The following is a 26,144-nucleotide window of genomic DNA, read 5'->3' on the forward strand; positions in this document are numbered from 1 at the left end:
TTATTATGAGAATAAATGAGAAAGGGAAGAGCTTTTTTTTACTAGAGTGTTCCTTTTTCATAGCAGCCTGTTTTTATTTTGTGGATGAAATATGCTCTGTTATCTCTCTGAGGATATTAATAATAAGGTTTTTTTTTTTTTTAAGTTTTCTTGTCTTTACATGGGTCTCTATTTCTTCCAACCTACTTTTTTTCTGTTTGCTGGTTTTGGTCACTGTATTTGTTGCTAGAAGCTTTCCTTGGAAGTCTGGTGATCCTTGGCCGAGCACTCATTTAAGATTGGGGCACTGAGAGTTGATTTGGATCTCTGTACGTATGGTTGGGGTTGATTGCAGGCTTTATTGTAGGCTAGTCTAGCTGGGCTGTTTCTTTGGGGGAACACTTGATGCCAGTATCTTTAGGTCTTTTTGCATGGGTAGTGGATTTGCCATGGAAGAATCTTTCAAACCATTGGCTTAATATTCTGGTTGCTGAGTGAGGGAAGAAAGCTGAGATCTTGGCAGTTAGCATTTATTGTGCATATATTTTCCTAATTCTCCTGTTTGCAATATGGTATCATTGCTTTAGGTGTGTGTGTTGTCTTCCTGTCCAGACACTTAACTGTTTTACCTTCTCTGGAGGTAAACCAGTTGTTTACTAGCTTGGGGGTATGATCCAGAGTTGTCATTCTCAGAGCATAGCCACTCTTCCTGTTTTCATACCTACATTTAGCTCCACATCAAGGAGCAACTGGTGCCAACAATTTCTTAGCCTTTGGGGGCTGCAAATCGGGTTGCTCTGGGCTTGTTCTCTGACTCAGGATTCACCTTTCTTGATTCTGCGAAGTCAGTTATCACTCATCCATCTGCTCCTAAAATTTTAGAAGTTGTCTTTTGTTGCCCTTGTGTATTTATGTCTTTTTATGTTTTAAATCCCTTGGTTGTTGGTTTAGGGATGTTCTGTGGGAGAGTAGAAGTAATATCTTTGTGCCATCTTTAACCCAAGTCTCCTTTTACCTTACCAGGAGCTCCTTCTCTGTTTCCTTCTAGGCTCTTCTTCCTCTGCTCATCTCTTAAATATGAGTTCTGTCCTTTTCATTCTGTTTGTTCTGACTGCTTAATATCATCCACTTCTTTGGTGTCAGCTACCATCTCTATACTTAGGATTCCCAGGCATCACTCCAAGTTAGATCTTTTCCTTGAGTGGTAGACTCATATAGCGGTTGTCTCCTGGGAAGACAGCCAGCTCAACTCATATAGCGGTTGTCTCCTGGTTGTCTCCTGGTTGTTTTACAGGGTGCCTCAAATTCAATGCATACAAAAGAAAATTCACTGTCCTTTTATATATTGTTGTTTTACCCACAACCCCTGGTAACCTCTATTCTACTTTATGCCTCTTTGAATTTGTATATTCTAGATAAACTCAAATAAGTAGAATACAATATTTGTCCTTTTGTGTCTGGCTTATTTTACTTATAATGTTTTAAAGGTTAATCTATGTTGTAGCATGTATCAATTTCACTCCTTTTAATGGCAGAATATTCCATTGTATATATAGGCCACATTCTGTTTATCCATTCATCTGTTGATGGACATTTGGGTTGTTTCTACCTTTTGGCTAATGTGAATAATGCTGCTATAAACATTGGTATACCAGTATCTGCTTGAGTCTCTACTGTCAGTTCCTTTGGGTATATACTTAGGAGTAGAATTGGCTGGATCATATAGTAATTCTATGTTTAACTTTTTGAGGAGCGAACCCCCAAACTGTTTTCCCTGACTTTTGTTTTAATATCATCATTGCTCTTGTGTTCTGCTATGTTGAGAATAGACTGAGAAGAGCAAGGATAGAAGCTGGGAGACCAGTTAGGAGGCTATTGCAGTAATAGTAATGCAAGGGAGAGATGAGAGTGGCTCAGGCCAGGAGTAGAAGTGGAGGTGGTCTGATTCTAGATATATTTTGAAGGTAGAACCAACAGGATTTTCTTACAGATGGGATGAGGGGGAGAGAAGTCAAGGATGACTGCCAAGTTCTTGTAGGATAGAGATCCTAGCAGGTGGAGCTGGTGTGGAGTTGTGGATAAGTTCATGTAGTTTGAGATGTCTGTCAGACATCCAGATGAAGATGTTGAGTAGGAAGTTGCACACACAAGCCTGGAATTGGAAAAAGAGGTCTGTGCTGGAGATGAAAATTGGGGAATTGTCAGCATATAGACTATAATTTAAAGCTTATGAGCTAGATGAGCTCAGCATCAAGGGAATGAATTAGATGGACAGAAGAAGTAAAGACTGGGTTGCGGTGAGCTCGAGCATAAAGGCATCAGGGAGAAGAACTAGCCAAGGTGTCTGAGAAGGCTCAACAATAGTGAAGTAGGAGAAAAATCTAAGGGCACCTGGCATTTTGGAAGCCAGATCAAGGAATTTACAAGGTTAGGGAGTGTTCGGATTTAGAAATTATGTCATTTATTCTTTTTTTTTTTTTAATTGAAGTATAGTTGATTTACAACGTTGTGTTAATTACTGCTGCACAGCAAAGTGACTCAGTTATACATATATATATACATTCTTTTTCATATTCTTTTCTATTATGGTTTATCATAGGATATCGAATATAGTTCCCTGTGCTATACAGTAGGACCTGTTGTTTATCCCTTCTATATATACCAGTTTGTATCTGCTAATCCCAAACTCCCAATCCATCCCTCCTCCACTCCCCGTCCCCCCTTGGCAACCACCAATCTTTTCTCTATGTCCGTGATTCTGTTTCTGTTTCATGGATACGTTCATTCGTGTCATATTTTAGATTCTACATGTAAGTGATAGCATATGTATTTGTCTTTCTCTTTCTGACTTCCTTCACTTAGTATGATAATCTCTAGTTGCATCCATGTTGCTGCAAATGGCATTTTGTTCTTTTTTTATGGCTGAGTAGTAGTCCATTATATATATATGTACCACATGTTCTTTATCCATTCATCTGTCGATGGACATTTAGGATGTTTTCATGTCTTGGCTATTGTGGGTAGTGCTGCAATGAACATATGGGTGCATGTATCTTTTTGAATTATAGTTTTGTCTGGATAAATGCCCCGGAGTGGGATTGCTGGATCATATGGTAATTCTATTTTTAGTTTTCTTGGGAAACTCCATACTGTTTTCCACAGTGACTGTACCATTTATTCCTGATTTGTTATTTTTACTTGAAAAAGAAGAAGTGAGGTTAGTCATTAGCTGAGAAAATGGGAAAATTTTGAGGTAAGTTAAGAGTGTTGGAAGTTTGCAATAAATGTCTGCATAACTGGAATATTTATGGGAATGGAAGAGAGAGGCGTAAATATTGATTATAATCTAAAATTGATTTTGGCCCTTTGATTGAGGGATTATTTTGGAGAGATAGAAAAGGTGACATTTTAATTTGACTTTTCTTTTATAATAATTTCTTTTCTTTGTTGTAGAAAATTGGCTGGAAATCATATTGTTCAAACTCAGTTGATGAATGACTTGTTGGTAGGCATTAGAGTTTCAGTGATGTTAGTACAGAAAGTACAAGGTTTCCAGAGACTTCATTTGAAGAGTTCTCCTACATGGCAAAGTATGTGTGGATTGCTGAGTATTTTTACCAAGTTTTTAAGCGATGGTAAGTATAAAACATACAAATGATGATTACAATTGAGTATCAATCACTTTGCTACTAATGGTATGAAATATTTGATACTTAACTGAGATATAGAACTTCCTCTCCCCCAGCCCCTCAAAGTGGCAAAAGGTTCTGAATTACAGTTCAACAAGGGATAACATTGAAGGACTTTTCTAAATGTGTGTATGCGTGTATGCATGTGTGTATTGTATACAAAGAAGAAACCCCAACAATCTTAGTGTTGGAAAGCCACAGACTATAAAAAGCAAAAGAAAATTCTTGAGAAATTTCCAAATTTGGAGGTACGATCTGGAAAGATTAGTGTAACCCATGCATTTCTCCTTAGCAGCAGGTGTTACCTTCAGATAATGACAGCGGTCATTGTAGGACTGGTCATTATTCCTCCTTATATCTCATGTTGCTTCTGTCCATATGAACTGTACCACCAGGAAACCAAGTAGGTAATGAGAGGAAGTGTCTATTTTTTTTTTTTGTCTATTTAGTAAAAATGTTTAACGCTGCCAAAAAGTATAAAAATACAGTAGGAATGGCAGTACAACACCAAGTAGTGTATCCTAATTTATTTCTTTTACATCTTTCTACATTTCATACATGCATTGAAAAACTTAACAATGCACCAAATTAGAGGGTTCTGCAAAGTCTTCTGCTGGTGGTTGCTCTTTGTTCCCTGGATGTAAGGTTTACTTTGTAAACAGACAAATGTGAGGCAATCTACAGGCTTATCAAGGAGAAGAAGTGTCTTTTTATAAAAGTGTTTCAACTAAGGAGTTAAAATGAAATGATAGAATTAGAATATCACCATTTTGTTACCCCCAGTGACTTGAGGTAGGCATTAGGCGTCAACAACTGCTAACATTACAGAAACAGACAACCAGACAACATGTGCCTCTTGCTTTTGAGTCTTGCTTTTACCACGTGTAGTCTTCCCAAAGGAATTGGACTTGAGACTGACCCCGTCTCTAGGTCACCTGCCATTTTGCAGGAATTACAGAGGACAGAAGAAAGTGTTGAACCACACTAGGAGTAAACATCCAGATTATGGGAAACTCTGCAGGTTAAAAGGACAGAGTTCTTCAACAGAAATTATAATAAAAAGGACGGAAGGGACACCTGTAGATTAAAGGACATATCAAAAAAATTTTAAATGGGCGAGACTATAGTGTCTAGGGATGCACATTTGATTAATGAAACTATTTAAAAATAATAAGGCAGTCATTACTGTGAAAATCAGGATAATGCTTACTCAGGGTGAGAGAGAGGAGCTTGTGATTGGGGTGAGGCATGTGGATGAGCCCTCTGGGCTGGGTGGCCAAGTTCTATTTCTTGCCTTGGATGGTGGGTACAAGGGTGTTAACCTTCTAATAATTCATTAAGCTATACATTTGCTTTGGATGTTTTCTGTGTTTGTGTTTTATATTACAATAAGATTAGCAAAAATGTTATACTAAACATATAAGTATCTACATAAAAAGCTGTATTACCTTTTCACCCTTTACCTCCTATTCTATATGGTAATGTATGTATGAATATTAACTTAATTAGAAAAACATTAATGGGATCTGTTCAGAGCTCTTGCTTGTAAAAAAACAGTAACTGACTCTGATTTTGCTAGGCTGATTCGAAAAAAATAGTATCTCATTGTTTATATGTTCTTAACCCTGGTAACTAGTGAGAGTCCTAACTATATTGTCTCATTAGTATTTCTTTTCTTTCCTCTCTTTTCCTTCCTTCCTTCCTTCCTGCCTTCTTTCCTTTCTCTCTCTCTCTGTCTCCCCCTCTCTTCCTTCCTTCCTTCCTGCCTTCCTTCCTTTGCCTAGGATCTCAGATAAGTATTAAAAGGAAAATAAAGTTCCTTTTATTAAGGCATAATTTACAGACATGTTTTCAGAGGATATTTACATTTTAAAAGAGGAATTTATAAATCTAAAAAAAAAGACTTCAGTGAAATGCAGAGAAGACATGAATTTAATGTGAGGCAACCTCATTTCTGAAAAGTTGATGGCCCCTAATCAATGCTGTTCTTCCCTGGGATTTTAAAGCTTCATGTATCAGTAAAGTGCTTAGCTGTAAGTAACAGAAAACTGAACTTCAGGGATTTAATTAAATGTGCCTCCCCACATAAGGATAAATTCAGAGGCAGGTGATCCAGAACTACTGTAGGCAGTCTGGGACCCAAACATTTCTGCTTTTCTGCTTTGCCGTCTTCAGCTTGTTGGCTTTCATCCATATGTTTGTTGTTTCGTGGTTACTATATGACTGCTCTGTCTCCAGACCCCTTGTCTGTGTTGAGGGCAGGAAGGAGGACCAGTTGCATCTTTACCGTTAATCTGGAAGAACAAAAATAGCCAAAAGATTTCTGCTTACATCCCATTGGCCTGAATCCTCATATGGTACCTTTAGTTGCAAGGAAGATTGAGGAAACAGGTATCCTGTCTTTGGCTGGGCACGTGGATCTCCCATAGTCACAGTTCGTTAACAGGGATAAAGGGCAGAATAGATTTTTGGAAGATAGCTTATAGTAGGCATTCATAATTCTTACCCCAAGGTGAATAATTCACTGTATTATTTTGTTTACTTTCTCACAAACCAGAGGCTAATAGAAAACAAAAAGAAGATAGTAAGCAAGGATTGTTTGGTTACATTGGGTACAGTGCCAGTGAGAGCAAAGTTTGTAATTAGCACTGATGTGGGCTCTTTACACAAGCCCTGAAATCACTTTAAGAAAAAGTAATGTACCATGGGGACTGGGATGCAGAGGCCTCAGTGGAAGGGAGGGAATAGGAGGTATTGCTGCTAGATGTGCTGGGAGGGAGTAGATGGAGAGGAAGAGAGAGTGGATGTTAGAGGAGAAAGGAAGGAATCACATTGATTATTTGTGTGCTGGGCATAAAAGCCTTTATGTTCATTATTTATTTCAACCTTACAACAACTGTGTCAGGTAGGAGTTATATTTTTCCCATTTTATAGAAGAGAAAGCTGAATCCCTGGGAAGTTAAATAACTTAATCAAGGCCTATCCACCTAGGAAGTGGTCAAGCTAGAAATTGCACCCAGGACTGTCTGACCCCACGGCATCTGCTCTTTCTACTGTACCACAGTATCCATCATCATTTAATACATGCTTTCTACTTTTTTGCCAAATAGATGACCTCTTACAGACAATTCAGAGTACATCTGGATTAGCTGTTATTCTTTTTATTAAGGCTATGTTTCATCCACCTGAAAAGATTCCTGATTTGGTAAGTCCATCTCCTTTTTAGAATTGTACTTTATTGATAGTTAGACACTTTTTTTTTTTTAGGATTTTTTTGATGTGGACCATTTTTTAAAGTCTTTATTGAATTTGCCACAATACTGCTTCTGTTCTATGTTTTTTTGGTTTTTTGTCCCCGAGACATGCAGATCCCAGCTCCCCAACCAGGGATCGAACCCGCACCCCCTGCATTGGAAGGCAACGTCTCAACCACTGGACCACCAGGGAAGTCCCGACACATGTTTTAAAAAATATTTTTAGGGACTTCCCTGGTGGCACAGTGGTTAAGAATCCGCCTGCCAATGCAGGGGACACGGGTTCGATCCCTGGTCCGGGAAGATCCCACATGCCGTGGAGCAACTAAGCCTGTGCGCCAGAGCCTGCAAGCCACAATTACTGAACCCTCATGCCACAACTACTGAAGGCCATGCGCCTAGAGCCCATGCTGTGCAACAAGAGAAGCCACCGTAATGAGAAGACCGCGTACCACAACGAAGAGTAGCCCCAGCTCGCCGCAACTAGAGAAAGCCTGCACACAGCAACGAAGACCCAACGCAGCCAAAAATAAATCAATTAATTAAAAAATATTTTTTTAAAGAAGTGAATTAAAAAATTTTTTTTTGCATAGTCAGAATCTTTCTGATGACCTTTTTCCCTTATAATAAGTGACTTCCAAAAATTTGGATAAAGCAGAAAGAAGACAATAATAGTCACCTATAAATCTGTCTCACAAAGATAATCATTATCAACATTTTTGGGTGTATATCCTTGTTTTTTTCTAGTGTTGTTTGTTCAGTTCCATCTCTCAGTATCATAAAAGATATTTGTGTTATTAAAATTAGAGATTAATGTATAGATATATACAGTAATAACTTTTTGATAAATGTTATTTTTATTAAGAATAACCCAAATATTGTACTAGAATCAATTGTTCAGGGAATTTGATTGTATGGAAGGTGTAAGTTGATAATACAATTCTTGTATTTAGAACTAGCAGTTTTTTTTTTCCTTACTGTTTTATCTAGGAACTTATTTTAGTTCTTTATTAAGAGCAAAATGACTTTATACAAAATAGATGGATACTGTTTTGTGAGCTCACATGAAGTAATTATCATGGGATAAAGTTAAAAATTTTAATCTCTCAAATCACCTCTAAAAAAGCATTAGTTAATAATCTCATCCACCTGCAGGTGGCAATGTGTTGTCCTCTCCCAGTACATTCAAACCAGCAAAACGGTTCATGTATTTAGATTCAATTTTTTTCCTCTTGACATAATAATTTTAACACTTGTGGGTTTTTCACCTTTAGATTCAGTGTTTTTCCTAGGACATTTCAGGGGAAAGAGAATTTTGGATTTATAATTTGGGATATCTGGAAAGTTTTAGAGGCTTTATGTGTATCAGCTCTGTCATATTTTTCAGATTAGTAGTTTGCTTCTCCGTTCAGTGGACCACACCAGCATCCCCGAGTGGCTTTTGAACTGCTGCAGGAGCCTTTGTTGTTCTGATGTCTCCCAGTCAGCTCTCTTATTCCTGTGTCAGGGGACACTCACCATGTTGGATTGGCAGGATGGGAGGATGGGCCCCAGTGGGGAGGCCCTGCTCTTGGATACTGTGCGTGTTCTGTTCACCTTGAGTTCACAGTGAGTTTTGTCTCATATTTTGCTTTGCTTGTCAGACATTTAAAAGATGGCAGCTGAGCTGGCTTACTTAGTAATTCAATGAAAAGTGGTCAGGATAATCTTAAATTAGAAGGGAGATATGTGTAGGGAATGAAGTGGGTATGAAAGTAGAACAGGAGAAGATGGGATGATGGGAGAGAGAGAGAGAAATTATTGGTGCAGGTTAACCTGTAATGAACACTTGTAAAATTAATTTTAACATTCAGTCTCTAATGCAAGCATTTAAAAAAATTATAAACACTTCTATAAGTATAATGCTTTAGAGTTTACGAATAACTTCAGCATAGGTAGTTCAGTGTGATCCTCACATGTCTGATAGATAGGATAGGAAATCTAATCTGTTGAATGGGTAAAGTGAAGCTTAGAAAAGTAAATGCTTACCTAATAGCATATTGCTTTTAAGCACCTAAGCCAGAAATGTAATGAGGTCTTCTGACTTCACTGGATTGTATTTTGTGTTTTTTTGATGTAAGTTGTGCATATTTTAAAGTAATTTAAAAATTATTCTTCATTGTTTATTTTATAAGTTTATTGAGATATAATTTACATACCATATAATTCACCTATTTAAAGCATGTAGTTCAATTTTTTTTTTAGTATGTATATTTACAGGGTTGTGCAGCTATCACCACAGTCAACTTTAGAATATTTTCATTACCCCAGAAAGAAGCCCCATTCCCACTAATATTCCCTAGCCCCTCAGTATATTTTAAAACACCTGTGAAAGATGCATCTCAATCAAAATAATGAACATTTCCATCACCTGCAAAAGTTTCCCTGTGTCCTTTTATGGATTAGTTTTTATGAAATGGAAAGATTCATATGCAAATTTGAGATCTGTTTTGGCTTTGTAATTTTTTGTTGTAAATTTAATAATGATTCAATTTTCTGATCATTCTTTATATTTTATATTGATATTTTAAAAGTCTGAGTGATTATAAAATGAAATTCCTTTTACTAGTCAGTATAAAATAATATGACTCATTTTTCTTCAGGATCAAGGAGTCAACTCTGGAAATGTTTCTGTCTAGAATTTTGGCATCTTGGACTAATTCAGCTATACAAGTCCTTGAATCAAGTTCCCCAAGGCTAAAGGACTGTCTGAATGGGAATTCAGATGTGGTTAGGAGACTTTTGGAATATGTCTATACCCACTGGGAACATCCATTGGATGCTTTGAGGCACCAAACCAAAATCATATTCAGAAATATTCTCCAAATGCACCAGCTTGCCCTGGAAGAGTCGGGTTCAGATTTGGCTGCTGATGGTTTCATTTTTCAACTGACTGAGAGTCTTCTGCGATTGGAATGGCATAGTAAAGGAAAGTACACATGCCTTGGTTGTTTAGTAGATTACATAGGAATTGAACATATTTTGGCATTAGCTAAAACTATTCCGTCGCAAATCTTAGAGGTGATGGGGGACCAGTCCTTGGTGCCTTATGCAAGTGACCTCTTGGAAACCATGTTTAAAAATCATAAGAGTCGTTTGAAATCCCGGGCTGTTGACAGCACTTGGATTGACAAGTGGCATGAGACTTGGGTTTCTCCTCTCCTGTTTATACTGTGTGAAGGAAATCTGGATCAAAAATCTTACGTGATTGATTATTACTTGCCAAAATTATTGAATTGCAACCCTGAAAGCTTAAGCTACATGGTAAAGATTCTTCAGACTTCTGCTGATGCTAAAACTGGTAAGAAAATGAATTTTTTTGTTTTAGTAATTTCTAGTTAGGATGCTTAAGTTTAGGTACCTAGGCAGATGTTGCCCATATGCAAATTTAAATATTACCATTTCCATTAATAGTAAAGGAGGATATTAAAGATAGAAATTTTGGATTGAAATGAATGTTCCTGTACCTAGCTGAATAGAGTTTTTGGCTGAAGTCATTTCTACAGGCTAAGGATTGATCCCAGTTATGATTATGAGGTTTCCTTTATTACTAGGTTTTAATTCATTTTACCAAGTTTTTTTTTTGTATTTTTTTTTTTATAAATTTATTTATTTATTTTTGGCTGTGTTGGGTCTTCGTTTCTGTGTGCAGGCTTTCTCTAGTTGCGGCGAGCGGGGGCTACTCTTCATCGCGGTGCGCAGGCTTCTCATTGTTGTGGCTTCTCCTGTTGTGGAGCACAGGCTCTACACGCGCAGGCTTCTCATTGTCGTGGCTTCTCTTGTTGTGGAGCACAGGCTCTACACGCGCAGGCTCAGTAGTTGTGGCTCACGGGCTTAGTTGCTCCGCGGCATGTGGGATCTTCCCAGACCAGGGCTCGAACCCGTGTTCTCTGCATTGGCAGGCAGATTCTTAACCACTGTGCCACCAGGGAAGCCCTCATTTTACCAAGTTTTTATTATTTGGTTGTCAGACTGGAGTAAACGTTTGTGTGTTTTATATAATTTGCTTATTCAAGTGATTGAAATAGTAATTAAAAATTGTTTTAGGCAAGGTTAAAGACAGGTAAATTGGCAGTAGCAAGTATTTGTCTCTGGGAAAGAGAGAAAAAATTCAGAAGCATGACCTCAGGAAACAGCTCTCTCTGGTCATTTAGAATAAGCATAAACATCCCATTGAAACTCAGTAACCTTGAAAGAATCACTGCATTGAAGCATAATTTAGTAATTAATATATAAAACGATGATCCTGACTCCTCATGTAAATCTTAAAATTATCATATTCTGTTTAACAAAGCAGGAATATGGTACCCTACACCACATTTTAAGAGTATTTCTAACTAAAATTTAAGTTAAAATCTTTCAGTCCTTCAAAGAATAACCATGAGATAGCTGGAAAATTTGATTCCTATATACAAAAATGAGCCTTATTTATAATTTTTGACAATAATCGTCCTTGCATTTTTGAGAAGCCATCTAAAGCTGAGGACCCGTGAATCTGTTCTGAAGCTAGGCAGTCTTTATTTTAAATCAAGGTGTCCTGTGAGCCAGAGCTTCTTGTCCCCTTAGTAACGGCTGATGTCCTGGCCTCTGAAAGCATCAGGTTCTTTGTGATACCCCTTTTATCTCCTTTGCTAAGAAGAAACAGTAACTCCAAAATATACAGAGAGGTTCAGTTTTGTTTTTAGAGAAATAATGGTCTTTAGCCACTGAAGTGTTTTTCCTATTTTTGGCTGAAAGTCATTTTAGTTATTTTTATTGTTTTAAATATTTCTTCACTTGATTTTTTTCCTGATTGACTTGATGGTCTATTTTCTAACTGTCAAGGGAAAGGTAAAAATATCAGCCAAAAATTATGATTTTTTTAAGTTAACAAAAAGTGGATTATGCTTACTGAAATTATTGATTTAAGAACTATTAAATCCTTTTAAATAATGATTTTATAATAGAAACACTAATTCATGTTAGAATTTAGCTTAAAATATGATTTTTGTTTCTTGAAATGTTAATTGGAAACATGTGAATTTTCTAGTTTTTAAATAGCACAGTGGTGGTCTTTGTTACTGTGTTTTGAGCCAAGAGTAATCTTTTCCATCCTTAGGGTCTTATGACAGCAGAGGGGCTCTGGGAGCTTTGATGGCTTGTCTACGAACAGCTAGAGCTCATGGACATCTTCAGTCTGCAACTGATGCCTGGAGGGACCTTGTGTCCAGTGCAAGAATAAAGCAAGGCTTAATTCATCAGCACTGCCAAGTAAGTAAACAAAATAACTGGGAATTCATACATGCGGTAGATCCCTGATTCATTTATTCATTTAACAGTGCGATATAGAAGCCCCTACATTATGCCCAGCACTGTTTTAAGGGCTCCATAAGAAGGATGAATAGAAAGGGAAGAGTATAAACATTGCACTCAGGCTACTTAAAGTTTAGTTGAGAGAATAAGGAAACCTGCATAAGACAACTGGAAACTCTTAGAAGACAGTGCAGATACAAGTGTACCTTTATGCATAAAGACTGGGGAAGCTTAGAAGAAGAGATTGATCTGAGTATAGATGGTGGTTGAGTAGGAAAGTGATAAATGTGATCTGAGGAGGGGAAGCACTGGCGCCTACTCAAAATGGAAGGACACAGTAAACAAGGGCTGAAGGGTGACTAAAGACATCGTTTGGCTGGAGTGGAGTATTTTGTCCATTTTATGGAAGACTCCAATGCTTGGTTGAAGACTTCAGATTTTATCCAGTTGGTAACTGGGAAGCAGAGCCACTCTGCCTTCAGCCAGGAAGTGGCATGAATGGAAACAGAGATGAGTTTCCAGAGTGGGAGCAAAAAGAAACCAGTGAGATGTTCAAGACAGTAATTGGAGAGTGAGATGATGTGGTCCTGGGGCAGAGTGGTCACTGAGAAAAAAGAATGAAGTTGAGCATTACTGTGGAATAAGAATCTCTAAGATTTTTGACTTTTATAAAATATCCAATTTACACATTTAATAAAATAATTTTATAGGAAATAACCACAGGAACTTTGGGATTATGGAACCTTTCTGAAGTACACATGGGTAAACTGAGGTTTACCTTCCCTCCCCCCCCACCTTTGGTAGCCTGTGTAAATAATTAAACCCGTCAAGTGGTTTAGGCTTTGCTTATTTCATTGAAAAATTAACATTTTATTGCTTGGTGTATTTTAGGTACGGATCGATACATTAGGCTTGCTTTGTGAAAGTAATCGAAGCACAGAAATTGTTTCCACAGAAGAAATGGAGTGCATTCAGTTCTTTATCACATACAATCTTAACAGTCAGTCTCCAGGAGTGCGGCAACAGATTTGTTCTCTTCTTAAAAAGGTAAAATTTCTCTTCAGAAAGTGTAGGAAAGTGGTGAACTTTGCTCTGGAATTATTTTTAAAAAGAGCCCAGATCTGAGGAGAGTGTGGGAATAAGGGCCATGGGATTGGACTACCACAACTCTTCGTGGCCCTTCTGCGAGTGCTTTGTACTGTGATTCCATAAAGTTTATATTTGAGGTTAAAATCCAGAGGGAAAAGTCCTTTCACTCTGGTGTAATAAATCAGCCTTGAACTCTTTTTTTGAAAGAAAAAAAAAAAATCTAGCACTGGAGTTTTCAGGTTATAAGGTACTTTAAGAAAACTTTAGTAAGAGGAGGAAGGATGTCTTTGTATTTTTATCGTTCCTGTAAGTGCCTCAAGAAATGGTCATTATTGAATAATTCAGCTTGAATTAATCACCTGACATACTTCTGGGGTGAAGAGTTGGTACAGAGTAGAGGTGAGTATGTCATCTTTAGGTTCATGCCAACCTAAGGGAAATAGAACTGTGGCTTTATGACCGGATTCTGATTTGCAGTAATGTTTGGTTTTTGGTTTTTAAAACGTAAAGGTTAATTTTCTGTCAAAAAGAAACACTGTTTAAATACTGAGTTTAAAAACCAGTACTCCCCTTGCCTGAAGTTTTAGTCTAAAGAATTTAGAAAGTTCTTCCTTTGCCTTTCAAGCTGATGTTTAAGGTTATTGTGGCTCACGTATGCTTCATTTTTCTTCTTCTCAAAGTTGTTTTGTAGGATACAGGAAAGTTCTCAGGTACTTTATAAACTGGAACAAAGTAAATCCAAACATGAACCAGAGAATCAGTTAACCAGACAGCACCCTTCTGTATCTTTACAGCAATATAAGGTAGGTGATAGATTTCTAGATATACAGATTTTTAAGAAACCTAAAACAATTTTGAATAAACATTAAAGAGAAGTAAATACTCTTGGTGAATAGTATTTCTGTGCTCTTTTCCTTCAAGCTGGGTTTTACATATTCCTTCTAGTGCTTTGGAACTTCTCTTAAGGTAGCCTGAGTTGCGGAACCAGTGCTGGACTTGAAGTCTGTTATAGAATAACATTCTGGGAAAACTGGACAGCTACATGTAAAAGAATGAAATTAGAACACTCCCTAACACCATACACAAAAATAAACTCAAAATGGATTAAAGACCTAAATGTAATGCCAGACACTGTAAAACTCTTAGAGGAAAACATAGGCAGAACGCTCTATGACATAAATCACAGCAAGATCCTTTTTGACCCACCTCATAGAGAAATGGAAATAAAAACAAAAATAAACAAATGGGACCTAATGAAACTTCAAAGCTTTTGCACAGCAAAGGAAACCATAAACAAGACGAAAGGACAACCCTCAGAATGGGAGAAAATATTTGCAAATGAAGCAACTGACAAAGGATTAATCTCCAAAATTTACAAGCAGCTCATGCAGCTCAATATCAAAAAAACAAACAACCTAATCCAAAAATGGGCAGACAACCTAGATAGACATTTCTCCAAAGAAGATATACAGATTGCCAACAAACACATGAAAGGAGGCTCAACATCACTAATCATTAGAGAAATGTAAATCAAAACTACAATGAGGTACCACCTCACACCAGTCAGAATGGCCATCATCAAAAAATCTACAAACAATAAATGCTGGAGGAGGTGTGGAGAAAAGAGAACCCTTTCGCACTGTTGGTGGGAATGTAAATTGATACAGCCACTATGGAGAAGAGTATGGAGGTTCCTTAAAAAACTAAAAATAGAACTACCATATGACCCAGCAATCCCACTACTGGGCATATACCCTGAGAAAACCCTAATTCAAAAAGAGTCATGTACCACAATGTTCATTACAGCTCTATTTACAATAGCCAGGACATGGAAGCAACCTAAGAGTCCATCGACAGATGAATGGGTAAAGAAGATGTGGCATATATATACAATGGAATATTACTCAGCCATAAAAAGAAACGAAATTGAGTTATTTGTAGTGAGGTGGATGGACCTAGAGACTGTCATACAGAGTGAAGTAAGTCAGAAAGAGACAAATACCGTATGCTGACACATGTATATGGAATCTAAAAAAATAAAAAATTGTTCTGAAGAACCTAGGGACTGGGCAGGAATAAAGACTCAGACGTAGAGAATGGACTTGAGGACACGGGGAGGGAGAAGGGTAAGCTGGGATGAAGTGAGAGTGTCATGGACATATATACACTACCAAACGTAAAATAGATAGCTAGTGGAAAGCAGCCGCATAGCACAGGCAGATCAGCTCGGTGCTTTGTGACCACCTAGAGGGGTGGGATAGGGAGGGTGGGAGGGAGACGCAAGAGCAAGGAGATAACGGGGATATATGTATACGTATAGGTGATTCACTTTGTTATAAAGCAGAAACTAACACACTATTGTAAAGCAATTATACTCCAATAAAGATGTTAAAAAAAAAAAAGAATTACATTAATGAGCTAACCTCGATGTTTTACAGCTTATGTGAGCCAGATGAATTTAGTACTTTAAAAAAAGGTAGTTGGCAGCCCTGATTCCTCCACCCCTCCCCGGGGTAGATGACTGCTGCATCTGAGCCTGTTTCCCCTTTCGTCTAACGTGACTTAACAGTGGCTTGATGTTTGTGACTCCTGGCCCATGGTCCAGTTACAGAGCTTCCTCTCTATCCTGTTTTGGAGTGAACTTGAAGAATAGGACTGGATTTCAGGGCACCAGGTTAATGTCATGGATGGATCCCCAGATATAGCAGCTCCAGTCTGGGCCAGGGCTCAACTTGACAACCTTCAATTTCTGTCCATCGGAACAGAATGAGCTTTTCAGTGGTTTCTTACTCCAAATCTTTCCTCTCAGAAGCAGATGCTTATTTTCTCCTAAGACCCAGATAGAGGACAGAGCTCATCTATTTTATTTCATTTAGGGAAACAAGTATAATAAATGATATATTGGAACCATGCTGTACTTACTACCTACTAAAGGTTAAAAATCATCTAAAGAAGAACATTCCTATACAAAGGCTGAAATCAGCTTCATCTTTGTAAACTCTCAACAACAAAAGATGAGAAACTCACAACCTAAACTTGACATGATTAGTAAGCAATTCTGCCACTGACTACTTGGCTTACTTTCATGAGTCTACTTAGCTATAAGTGGGATGAGTAACCTCTCTGAAAAGGTTGGTTTTGAGGATTAAACAAGAAATGTTCTTTGCAAACTCTGAATCACTCTAAAAAGCCTTCCTGGGCATCATTAAAAGTAACTAGAGTATATATTGAGCATCTACTGTGTGTGTGTAACAGTTATATTTTAGCCCTTTTTAGATCATTGCTAGATCTCAGAAACACCTTGCTTCTTTTTGCAGGAGATAAAATGACATTTGTGAAATCTCAATTAGGTACTTAGAAACACAAAACTGATTTTGTGGTTTGACATTCTGAATTTTCGTGTATGCGTGGTTTCTTCGTTTTGCTTATGAATATGTATTTTTTGAAAACTAGTCCTTTAGAGTCTTGATCTGAGTCAGTCTCATAGTTCTGATATTTTCTCCCACTTGTAGGCTCTTGTGGCTTTTGGAGGTTGCAACTTTGGAACTGTTGTATCATCGTCATTAGAATAGTGGGTGTCGCGTGCGGTGTGTGGTGGACTCAGTGCCAGTCAACAGACTAAGTGCTGGGGAGAAGAGAAGGCTATGAGTGGGAGAAGGTGTCTTCTAGTCTAGTGAAGGAGGTTATTTCATACCTAAATAATAGCTAGAGTACTTAAAAATATGTTAGCTAGAGTACTTTCAAGTATAAAATGCTTTACATCCGTGTTCTCCTTTAATCTTTAATGATGAAACTGTGAGATAGGCATTATTATCCTCACTTAACAAGTGAGATAAGTGAAGCTTGGAAAAGTTGAATGAGCAAACTATCCAAGGGTCCTCAGCCAGGAAGTGGTAGAGCCTGACTACAATCCAGATCTGCTCTGGACAACCAAACCGGAATAGTTTCTTCCCTACTGCCAGCTTGAGGGAAGGCTTGGAGGTAAGAGAGTACAGGGAAAATTTGGAGAATGGTGAATTCACTAGTATGAATGACATATAAGATACTTGAGGGACAGAGGATTTTTTTTTTGGCCACGCCCCACAGTATGTGGGATCTTAGTTCCCCGACTAGGGATCAAACACATGCCCCTTGCATTGGAAGCACAGAGTCCTTTTTTTTTTTTAACTATTTGTTTTTTTAAAAAATATTTTATTTATTTGGCTGTGTCGGGTCTTAGTTGCGGCATGCAGGATCTTTCGTTGCAGTGCGCAGGCTCTTTGTTGCGGCGTGCAGGCTTCTCTCTCGTTGTGGTGTGCGGGCTCTAGAGTACACGGTCTCTCTAGTTGTGGCACGTGGGCTCCAGAGCACTCGGGCTCAGTAGTTGCGGCACGCGAGTTCCATGGCATGTGGGATCTTAGTTCCCCAACGAGGGATCGAACTTGTGTCCCCTGCATTGGAAGACAGATTCTTAATCACTGGACCACCAGGGAAGTCCCCGGACAGAGGAATTGAATAATGGGAAATGAGTTAGAAAATCAATTTGGGGATGGGTAGCCGAGAGTTTTGAATGCTAGGCCATGGTATCTGGAATCCTCACCAAGAGCCATTAAAAGGGACTAAGCATATATTGAGCCCTTACTCTGTGTGTAGTACACTGTGTTCAGGACATAAATGTCTAAATTGTGGTTCCTGCCTCCATTGTGGTTACAGTCTAGTTGAGGGAAAGAACAACTATATCTGAAAATATAATTGACACTGCAGTTAGGATAAGATAAATCCTAAAGGATGAACTTGTTGCCATTTAATGTGAATATTATACTACTCATTTATAATTAACACTAGTTTAGGATATTTTCAATAACTACCCTATTCCTTTGAAACCCAATAGAATTAATAAACTAGTAAACTCTTATTTAGGGCTTGTAAAGGCCTACAGGATAAATCCCCAAGATTGTATGTCCTTGACCAAGGAAATGAATGCAGGAATCCTATCTAAAGACGGTTGGGACTAGGGCTGCTTATATGCTGCTTAGTTACAAATATATGTTGTCAGGGCATAGCAGTGTATGAGAGGCTTGAGAATCACAGCTTTTCCTTATATGTTTTTCCTTTGGTCTTATGGAGAAATTATTATTATTTTTTTTAATTAGAGGAAGAAGACTTTATCCTGGATAAACTATTTCCCACATTGCTTTTTTTAGTTGCATTTTACTAAAAGTTTTCATTTCTAATCATTTGTATAAACAGAAAGGTAGACTAGGAGTCTCAGAGAGGCAGATAGAAGACAGTGGAATAGCTAGATCTTTGTCATGAAATATGTCATTATAGCTAAATACCACGTATTTATCAAATGTATCAAGTAGTATATATTGGATATGTCTTTGGTCATTTTAAAACTTAAAAAAAAAGTATATATACCTTTGATGCCTGAATGCTTCTGGTGAAGAAAATCAACATTCATTCAACTTTAACACAAGTCAGGGCAGAATGGATCATGTTTTCACCAGAAAAATGTTTTTTCTGGTCTGGACTACATTTAGAATTGTTCTTTTTGTTGTTGGTTTTGTTTTTTTTTTTTAAACTTAAATCAGGTATAATTGACATAATAGTTTCAGGTGTACAACACAGTGGTTAGACATTTGTATATATTGGGACATGATTACCACATTAAGTCTAGTTAACATTTGTCACCATACAAAGTTAGAAAAAGTTTTTTTTCTTAACAACTTTCAAATATACAATGTAGTAGCATTAACTATAGTCACTCTACTCTACTGTATATTACATCCCATGGCCTATTTATTTTATTTTATACCTGGAAGTTTGTATCTTTTGACTCTATTCACCCATTTTTCCAAATCCTCCCCCACCCGACCCCTGGCAACCACCAGTCTGTTCTCTGTATTTATGAGGTTGGTTTTTGTTTTTGTTTTTAATTTTTTTATTCTATATAAAAGAGAGATCATGCAGTCTTTGTCTTTTTTTGTCTGATTTATTTATCTGTTTGTCCATCCTTGGACACTATGTTGTTTCTATATCTTGACTGTTGTAAATAATGCTGCAGTGAACATGGGGGCACACATATCTTTTTAAATTAGTGTTTTCATTTTCTTCCGTACTTCTTGTTGACTCTATAAAGATAGGGTTCACTGAAGTCATGAGCTCATGGTCAAGGGTGCCAATCTGCATTGTCAAGCAAAGTGAACAACTAGTATTGTTTTAAAAAATCTTTTCTCTCTAAGTTAGAAAAAACTTCACTCTTCAGAGTAATAGTAGTGATACTTTCAAGGTAACCTATTGTGAGTTAGCTCAATTATACTTACTGTAATTTTTTTTTTTTAGAATTTCATGTCATCCATTTGCAACAGTCTTTTTGAAGCATTATTTCCTGGCTCTTCCTACCCAACTAGATTTTCAGCTTTAACCATTTTAGGCTCAATAGCTGAAGTATTTCCTGTGCCAGAAGGTAAGTTTTCAATCATGTTTGGGGAAAGTATTTGTTTTCTTGCAAAACATACTTTTTCAATATTTTGTTTTACTTGAAGTTTCAGGTTTGTTGTCTTTTGTTTAGATTCTTATCGGAGGTGTTAGTCTCATTATATAATTCTTATTTGGACATAATTCAGTTTGCCAGTAAGGGGCATAAGGGAGAGAAACTTTTCAGTGATTGTTATTTGCTGACCCAAAACTAGAGTTTTCATGGATTATGCTTATTATGAGATGAGTTGCTGCCCTCACTCCCCTAATTTGTATGTTGCTATTTTAGGATAGTGCCCAATCTGTTCTCTAAGTTTAAAAAATTAAAATAATAATAGTTTCTCTTACGTATAACATTCCTCAGTGAGTCTCTGTGGTTAAAATGTGGTTTCCCTTATATGCTGTCTGTTTCATAAGTCTGAATCTGGTTTTGGAAAGACAATATAAGGATGTCATTTCCAGGCATTCTGGTTTAATCATACCCTTTGTATCTCCTCTGTGGGGTACTCAACAGGATGAATATTTAACTTCCTTCTTTGCGTTGTTTTATTTTCCTTTTTTTTTTTTAAAGTTTTTTAAAAGATTAATTAATTTATTTTTGACTGTGTTGGGTCTTCATTAATGCACATGGGCTTTCCCTAGTTGCCGCGAGCAGGGGCTACTCTTCGCTGCGCTGCACGGGCCCCTCATTGCAGTGGCCTCTCCCGCCGCAGAGCACGGGCTCCAGATGCACGGGCTTCAGCAATTGTGGCTCGTGGGCTCTAGAGCGCAGGCTCAGTAGTTGTGGCGCACAGGGCTCAGCTGCTCGGCAGCATGTGGAATCTTCCCGGACCAGGGCTCGAACCTGTGTCCCCTGCATTGGCAGGTGGATTCCCAACCACTGTGCCACCAGGGAAGCCCTTATTTTCCTTTTTGACAAGAAATGATTCTTTTTATCTCCATACATGAATGTATGTGTATTTTAATGATGATTTCTTGTTTGTGCTCAGTCTTCCTTGATGGTGGACAAACAGGAAAATGTACTGCTCTTTTGGAGGGAATGGCCAAAGGACCAGGAAGCTTTACACTATAGTTGGATTTTTTTTTTTTTTAGTTTAAATTTTTAAGCAAAGTATAATTTTTTGGCAGTTATTTGCTGTTAATACAGACTTGCTTCATTTGAAGAAAACCATTTTTTTCAAGTTTTTGTTTTGAAAAAGTTGAAACTAACAGCAAAGTTTCAAGAATAGTTCAGTGAATAAACTAACAACAAAGTTTCAAGAGTAGTTCAGCCATGAACCCTCTACTTAGATTCATAAGTTATTCTGTTGTGATATTTGCTTTACCTCACTGTTTCTCTCTCATTAATTTTCTTTTTTAAAAAAATTTGTTTATTTTATTATTTATTTTATTTTTGGCTGCATTGAGTCTTCATTGCTGTGCGCAGGCTTTTCTCTAGTTGCGGAGAGAGGGGACTACTCTTCGTGGTGGTGCGTGGGCTTCTCATTGCGGTGGCTTCTCTTGTTGCAGAGCATGGGCTCTAGGTGCATGGGCTTCAGTAGTTGTGGCACTCGGGTTCAGTAATTGTGGCTCACGGGCTCTAGAGCGCAGGCTCAGTAGTTGTGGCACGCGGGCTTAGTTGCTCCGCGGCATGTGGGATCTTCCTGAACCAGGGCTCGAACCCATGTCCCCTGCATTGGCAGGCGGATTCTTAACCACTGCGCCACCAGGAAAGCCCTCTCATTAATTTTCTAACCATAACACAATGATCAAATTCAGGAATTAATATTGATACAATGCTGTTATCTAATATGCAATCCATATTCAAATTGTACCAGTTGTCCTAATAAGTGGCTTTTTACAGAAAAAAATTTTTTCCCCACAATCCAGGAACCAGTCTAAGATCACACATTGCATTTAATTGTTATGCGTCTTGAGCCTCTTTCAATTTGGAAATTTTCTTATTTCGTGACATTAACATTTTGGAAGAATGTATCTCAGTTTGGGTTTGTCTGATTGTTTTCTTATGACTTGATTCAGGTTATGCATTTTTGGCAAGAATACTGCATAGGTGATGTAGTTTCTTTCTCAGGGCATGATAACAGGAGATACATGATGTTAGTTTGTCCCATTATTCTTGATAAATTGGATCACCTGATTAACGTAAGTGTAGTAGGACAAAAAATGACCTCCAAAAGAAACCCATACCAAATTCTTAGAACTCGTGAATGTGAACCTTACTTATTTAAACCTTACTTATTTAGGGGTTTTTGTAGATATGATTAAGTTAAAGATCTTAAAATGAGATAATCTTGGATTATCTGGATGGGCCTTAATGCCATTGCAAGTGGCATTGTAAGAGGGAGGCAGAGGGAAATGTGACAAAAAGAAAAGGAGGAGTCATTGTGACAGTGGTGGTAGAGATTGGCATGCTGTGGTTATAAGCCAGGGAATGCTGGCAGCCACCAGAAGCTGAAAGAGACGAGGAATGAATTCTCCCTTAGAGACTCGAGAGAGAGCATGGCCCTACAGACACCTTGATTTCAGACTTCTGGCTTCCAGAACTGTGAGAAAATAGATTTCTGTGGGTTTAAGCCACCAAGGTCATGGTAATTTGTTACAGCATCCACAGAAAATGAATACAGGAGTACCCATCAGTTTAGGGAATTTCAGTGGTACTACAACTGAATTTAGAAAGTAAGGTTTTACCTGAGAGTGATTGATTATCCATTTAACAAAAAGTTTTCTGTGCATTCTTATATTTATAGTTACACCTAGGTGTGAGGGAAATATCTAGGCTGAATTATACTGGTAATTTTTCAATTGAGAGAATAGTTTAATATATTTAAATATACTTTAAAAGTGAAAAACCTGTGCCATCTTCCTAATGAATGAGCCATGTATAATTGGGCAGTGACTGATGGCAGAGTAATGATGTTAATTAAACAACTGGGAAGTAATGTAAATAGAGCAAACCATACTGTACCCATTAACTGTAAAGGAGGCTAAAGAAGCATGACTGAAAAATACAGGATAGGAAATGTAAACTCATTCTTCATCTTTATCTCAAGAATACTAATGTAGGTTTTTATATTATTCTATAGAAAGACTGTGATTTGGGATTAGTTAAAATGGCTTTGCCTTTCCTCAAGTATGTCCTAGTTCAAGAAGAATAAGCCATATGCATCTTTCTCATTTGGAATAAAATGCCACAGTATTCATGGTGAAAAATTGGATTCCACAATTAGATTAAAAGGGTTTGTTCAACAAATAATTTATGTAGTGCCAAGGATATACAGTGTACAAAACAGAGTGCTTCCCATTTTAGAGCTTAGACTTTAGTGAAGATAGACAGACAGTAAGTCAACAAGTGATACGTAGAATTTCAGATGAAGATAAGTAGTATGAAAAAGTATTTCAAGAAGAAAAGTGCAGGGAAGTATAGATTGCCTGGGAGGTTGGGAGTAATAGCTCTTTCATACAATGGTGTCAGAAAAGGCTTCCAATTTGAGCAGAGCTCTTAAATAACCAATGGGTCAAAGGGGAAATTAGAAAATACTTTGAGAGGAAAGAAAACAAAAACACAACTTATCAAAACTTATAGGATGAAGCAAAAGCAGTGCTAATAGAGAGATTTATATAACTGTAAATGCCTACATTAAGTAAGAAAAAAGATCTCAAATCAATAACCTAACTTTACACCTCATGGAATTAGAAAAAGAAGAGCACACTTACCCCACAGCTACAGAAAGAAGGAAGTAATAAAGATTAGAATGGAGATAAATGAAATAGAGAATAGAAAAACAATACAGAGAATCAGCAAAACCAGAAGTTTTTTTTTTAAGATCAACAAAATTGACAGTTTTAGCTATACTAAGAATAAAAAAAAGATGTAAATCACTAAAATCAGAAATAAAAGTAGAGACATTTCTACTGACCTTACAGGAAATAAAAAAGATTATAAGACAGTACTGTGAACAGTTATATTGTATTTCTAATAAATTAGGTAACCTACATGAAATGGACAAATTCTTAGTAATACACAAATTGCTGACTCAAGAAGTAGAAAATTTGAACAGACCTATAACAAATAAAGAGATGGAGTCAAAAGCCTCTCAAAAGAAAAGCTCTCAGCAAAGAAAAGTCCAAGGGGAGTGGCTTCATTGGTATATTCTGCCAAACATTTAAAGAAGAATTAATGCCATTCCTTCTCAAACTTCAAAAAAATTGGAGAGGAAGGAACATTTCCTAACTCATTCTATGAAGCCAGCATCACTCTGATACCACAAGAAAAGAAAACTACAGCTGTATCTTTTATGAATATGGGTGCAAAAATTCTCAAGAAAATGCTAGAAAACCAAATCCAACAGCATATTAAAAGAATTATATACCATGACTAAGTAAGTGGAAGTTATCCCAGGAACACAAGGGTGTTTCAGCATAAGAAAAGATAGTAAATGTAATACACCACATTAGAACAAAAGAAAAAAAACATGGTAATCTCAATGGAGAAAAAGTATTGACAAAATTCCACACCCTTTCAGACAAATAAACACTTAGCAAACTAGGAATAGAAGAGAACTTCCTCAGTATGATAAAGGACATTCATGAAAAACCCATAGACAACACTGTATTCAATGGTGAAAGACCGAAAGCCCCTTCCCTATGATCAGGAACAAGACACAGATGCTCACTTTCACTGCTGCTATTCACCGTTGCACCAGAAGTTTTAGCCAGAGGAATTAGGCAAGATAAAGAAATGAAAGGTGTTGGAATGGGAAAAGAAGAGGCAGATTTGAGCAGAGGTGTGATTGAAGTGACAAAAACTTCATTTGCTTGCCCTATGAATTTCACAGGGTTGGACTAACTTGCGAATTAAGATTAAATGAACTCACATGCTGATTTATATTGAGCAACATTCCTCTAATTAAGCATAGAAATGTTTTCAGGTATTACGAGGGGTTAATTCGTTAAATGTTAAAGGTTCTTCACATCCTGCTATGAAATCCATTATTCCCATAGGTTTAGTCTTAGCCTTAAGAATTAAATAGATTTGGTGACTGTCATCATTCTTTTTTTTTTTTTTTTAAGATTTATTGATTGATTGATTGATTGCTATGTTGGGTCTTCGTTTCTGTGCTCGGGCTTTCTCTAGTTGCGGCAAGTGGGGGCCACTCTTCGTCGTGGTGCGCAGGCCTCTCACTATCGTGGCCTCTCTTGTTGCGGAGCACAGGCTCCAGACGCGCAGGCTCAGTAGTTGTGGCTCACGGGCCTAGTTGCTCCGGGCATGTGGGATCTTCCCAGACCAGGGCTCGAGCCCGTGTCCCCTGCATTAGCAGGCAGATTCTCAACCACTGCGCCACCAGGGAAGCCCTATCATCATTCTTTAGTGATAGTTTTTCTGTTAATTTCTTTGTTGGTTGAAATTCATCTTTTTTTGAGAAGAGTTTTTGGGAAAATGTAGCTCTTAATTTCTTGCACATTCAAACATGTTTATATTGCTGTTATACTTGATACTGAAATGGGATTTTGATATGTAGATTTTCATCACCCCTTTTCTCCCTAAGGATTTGGTAAGCATTGCTCCACTATCTTCTAGCACTACATACTGCTGTGGCAAAGAGTGAAGCCAGCCTGATTTTTTCCACGTTGTAGATGAATTGAACTTTTTGCCTGAATGGCAAAAAGATTCCTTCTTTACTGTTGATGCCCAGGAATGGTATTAGGATATGTCTTTTTTTTTTTTTCAATAAATATAATCGCTTATTTCAATGGTTGATAATTTAAATGTTACTTTAAAAAAATCAACCTGTTCACACATTTGTATATTAAACACTGGAATGATTATTACATATTGATAGTAATTCTAACCTTTTTTTTTTTTGTAAGTAACAATCAATCTTTATTAAAAAAAAAAACAACTGGGGATAATATTCTTATAATAGACTGTGGACAATGCAGATACCTTAACGTATCCATCAATTATGATTATCTATGTTATAATAGGAAATTCACAGAGTAATCCACCTACTCAGATATTTATTTGAGGGAGACCTAACATTCTGTTTTGTTTACATCACTGCCTCTTCCATCCTCCACTCTGATTCTTTCAGTCAGCCAAACCTAAGTACAAGTAATACATGTAGTTGAATGGGTGCCTAGGGAAAACTACATATTTGAATAAGATTCAAATCAAACAGGCGGATTTTTAAATTATTTAAAGGATATGTCATTGTATTGATTATTCTATGTCAGTTCACCTAAGACATGGTAGGACTTTGGATTCTAGGACAAGAAAGTTTATGAAGGTTTTTTAAAAAGATGTATTCCTGAATTTATTTGTTTGTACTTGTTTATTTGAAAA

The 26,144-nt window shown here is 37.3% G+C and overlaps 1 protein-coding gene across 3 annotated transcripts in view; it reads left to right on the top strand.

Annotated features, from left to right (window-relative positions):
* THADA (THADA armadillo repeat containing) overlaps window positions 1-26,144 on the top strand; it is a 314,439-nt gene that overhangs the window by 13,757 nt on the left and 274,538 nt on the right. For all 3 annotated transcript variants that reach the window (XM_082427608.1, XM_082427609.1, XM_082427610.1), the window contains exons 8-15: window positions 3,433-3,614; window positions 6,779-6,873; window positions 8,310-8,530; window positions 9,565-10,262; window positions 12,060-12,211; window positions 13,145-13,300; window positions 14,023-14,145; window positions 19,667-19,790. In XM_082427608.1, coding sequence (XP_082283734.1) covers window positions 3,433-3,614; window positions 6,779-6,873; window positions 8,310-8,530; window positions 9,565-10,262; window positions 12,060-12,211; window positions 13,145-13,300; window positions 14,023-14,145; window positions 19,667-19,790 — 1,751 coding nt within the window. The remainder of the gene's footprint in view (window positions 1-3,432; window positions 3,615-6,778; window positions 6,874-8,309; window positions 8,531-9,564; window positions 10,263-12,059; window positions 12,212-13,144; window positions 13,301-14,022; window positions 14,146-19,666; window positions 19,791-26,144) is intronic.

This window comes from Balaenoptera physalus, assembly GCF_965194825.1.
Source record: "Balaenoptera physalus genome assembly, chromosome: 15".
Classification (NCBI taxonomy): domain Eukaryota; kingdom Metazoa; phylum Chordata; class Mammalia; order Artiodactyla; family Balaenopteridae; genus Balaenoptera; species Balaenoptera physalus.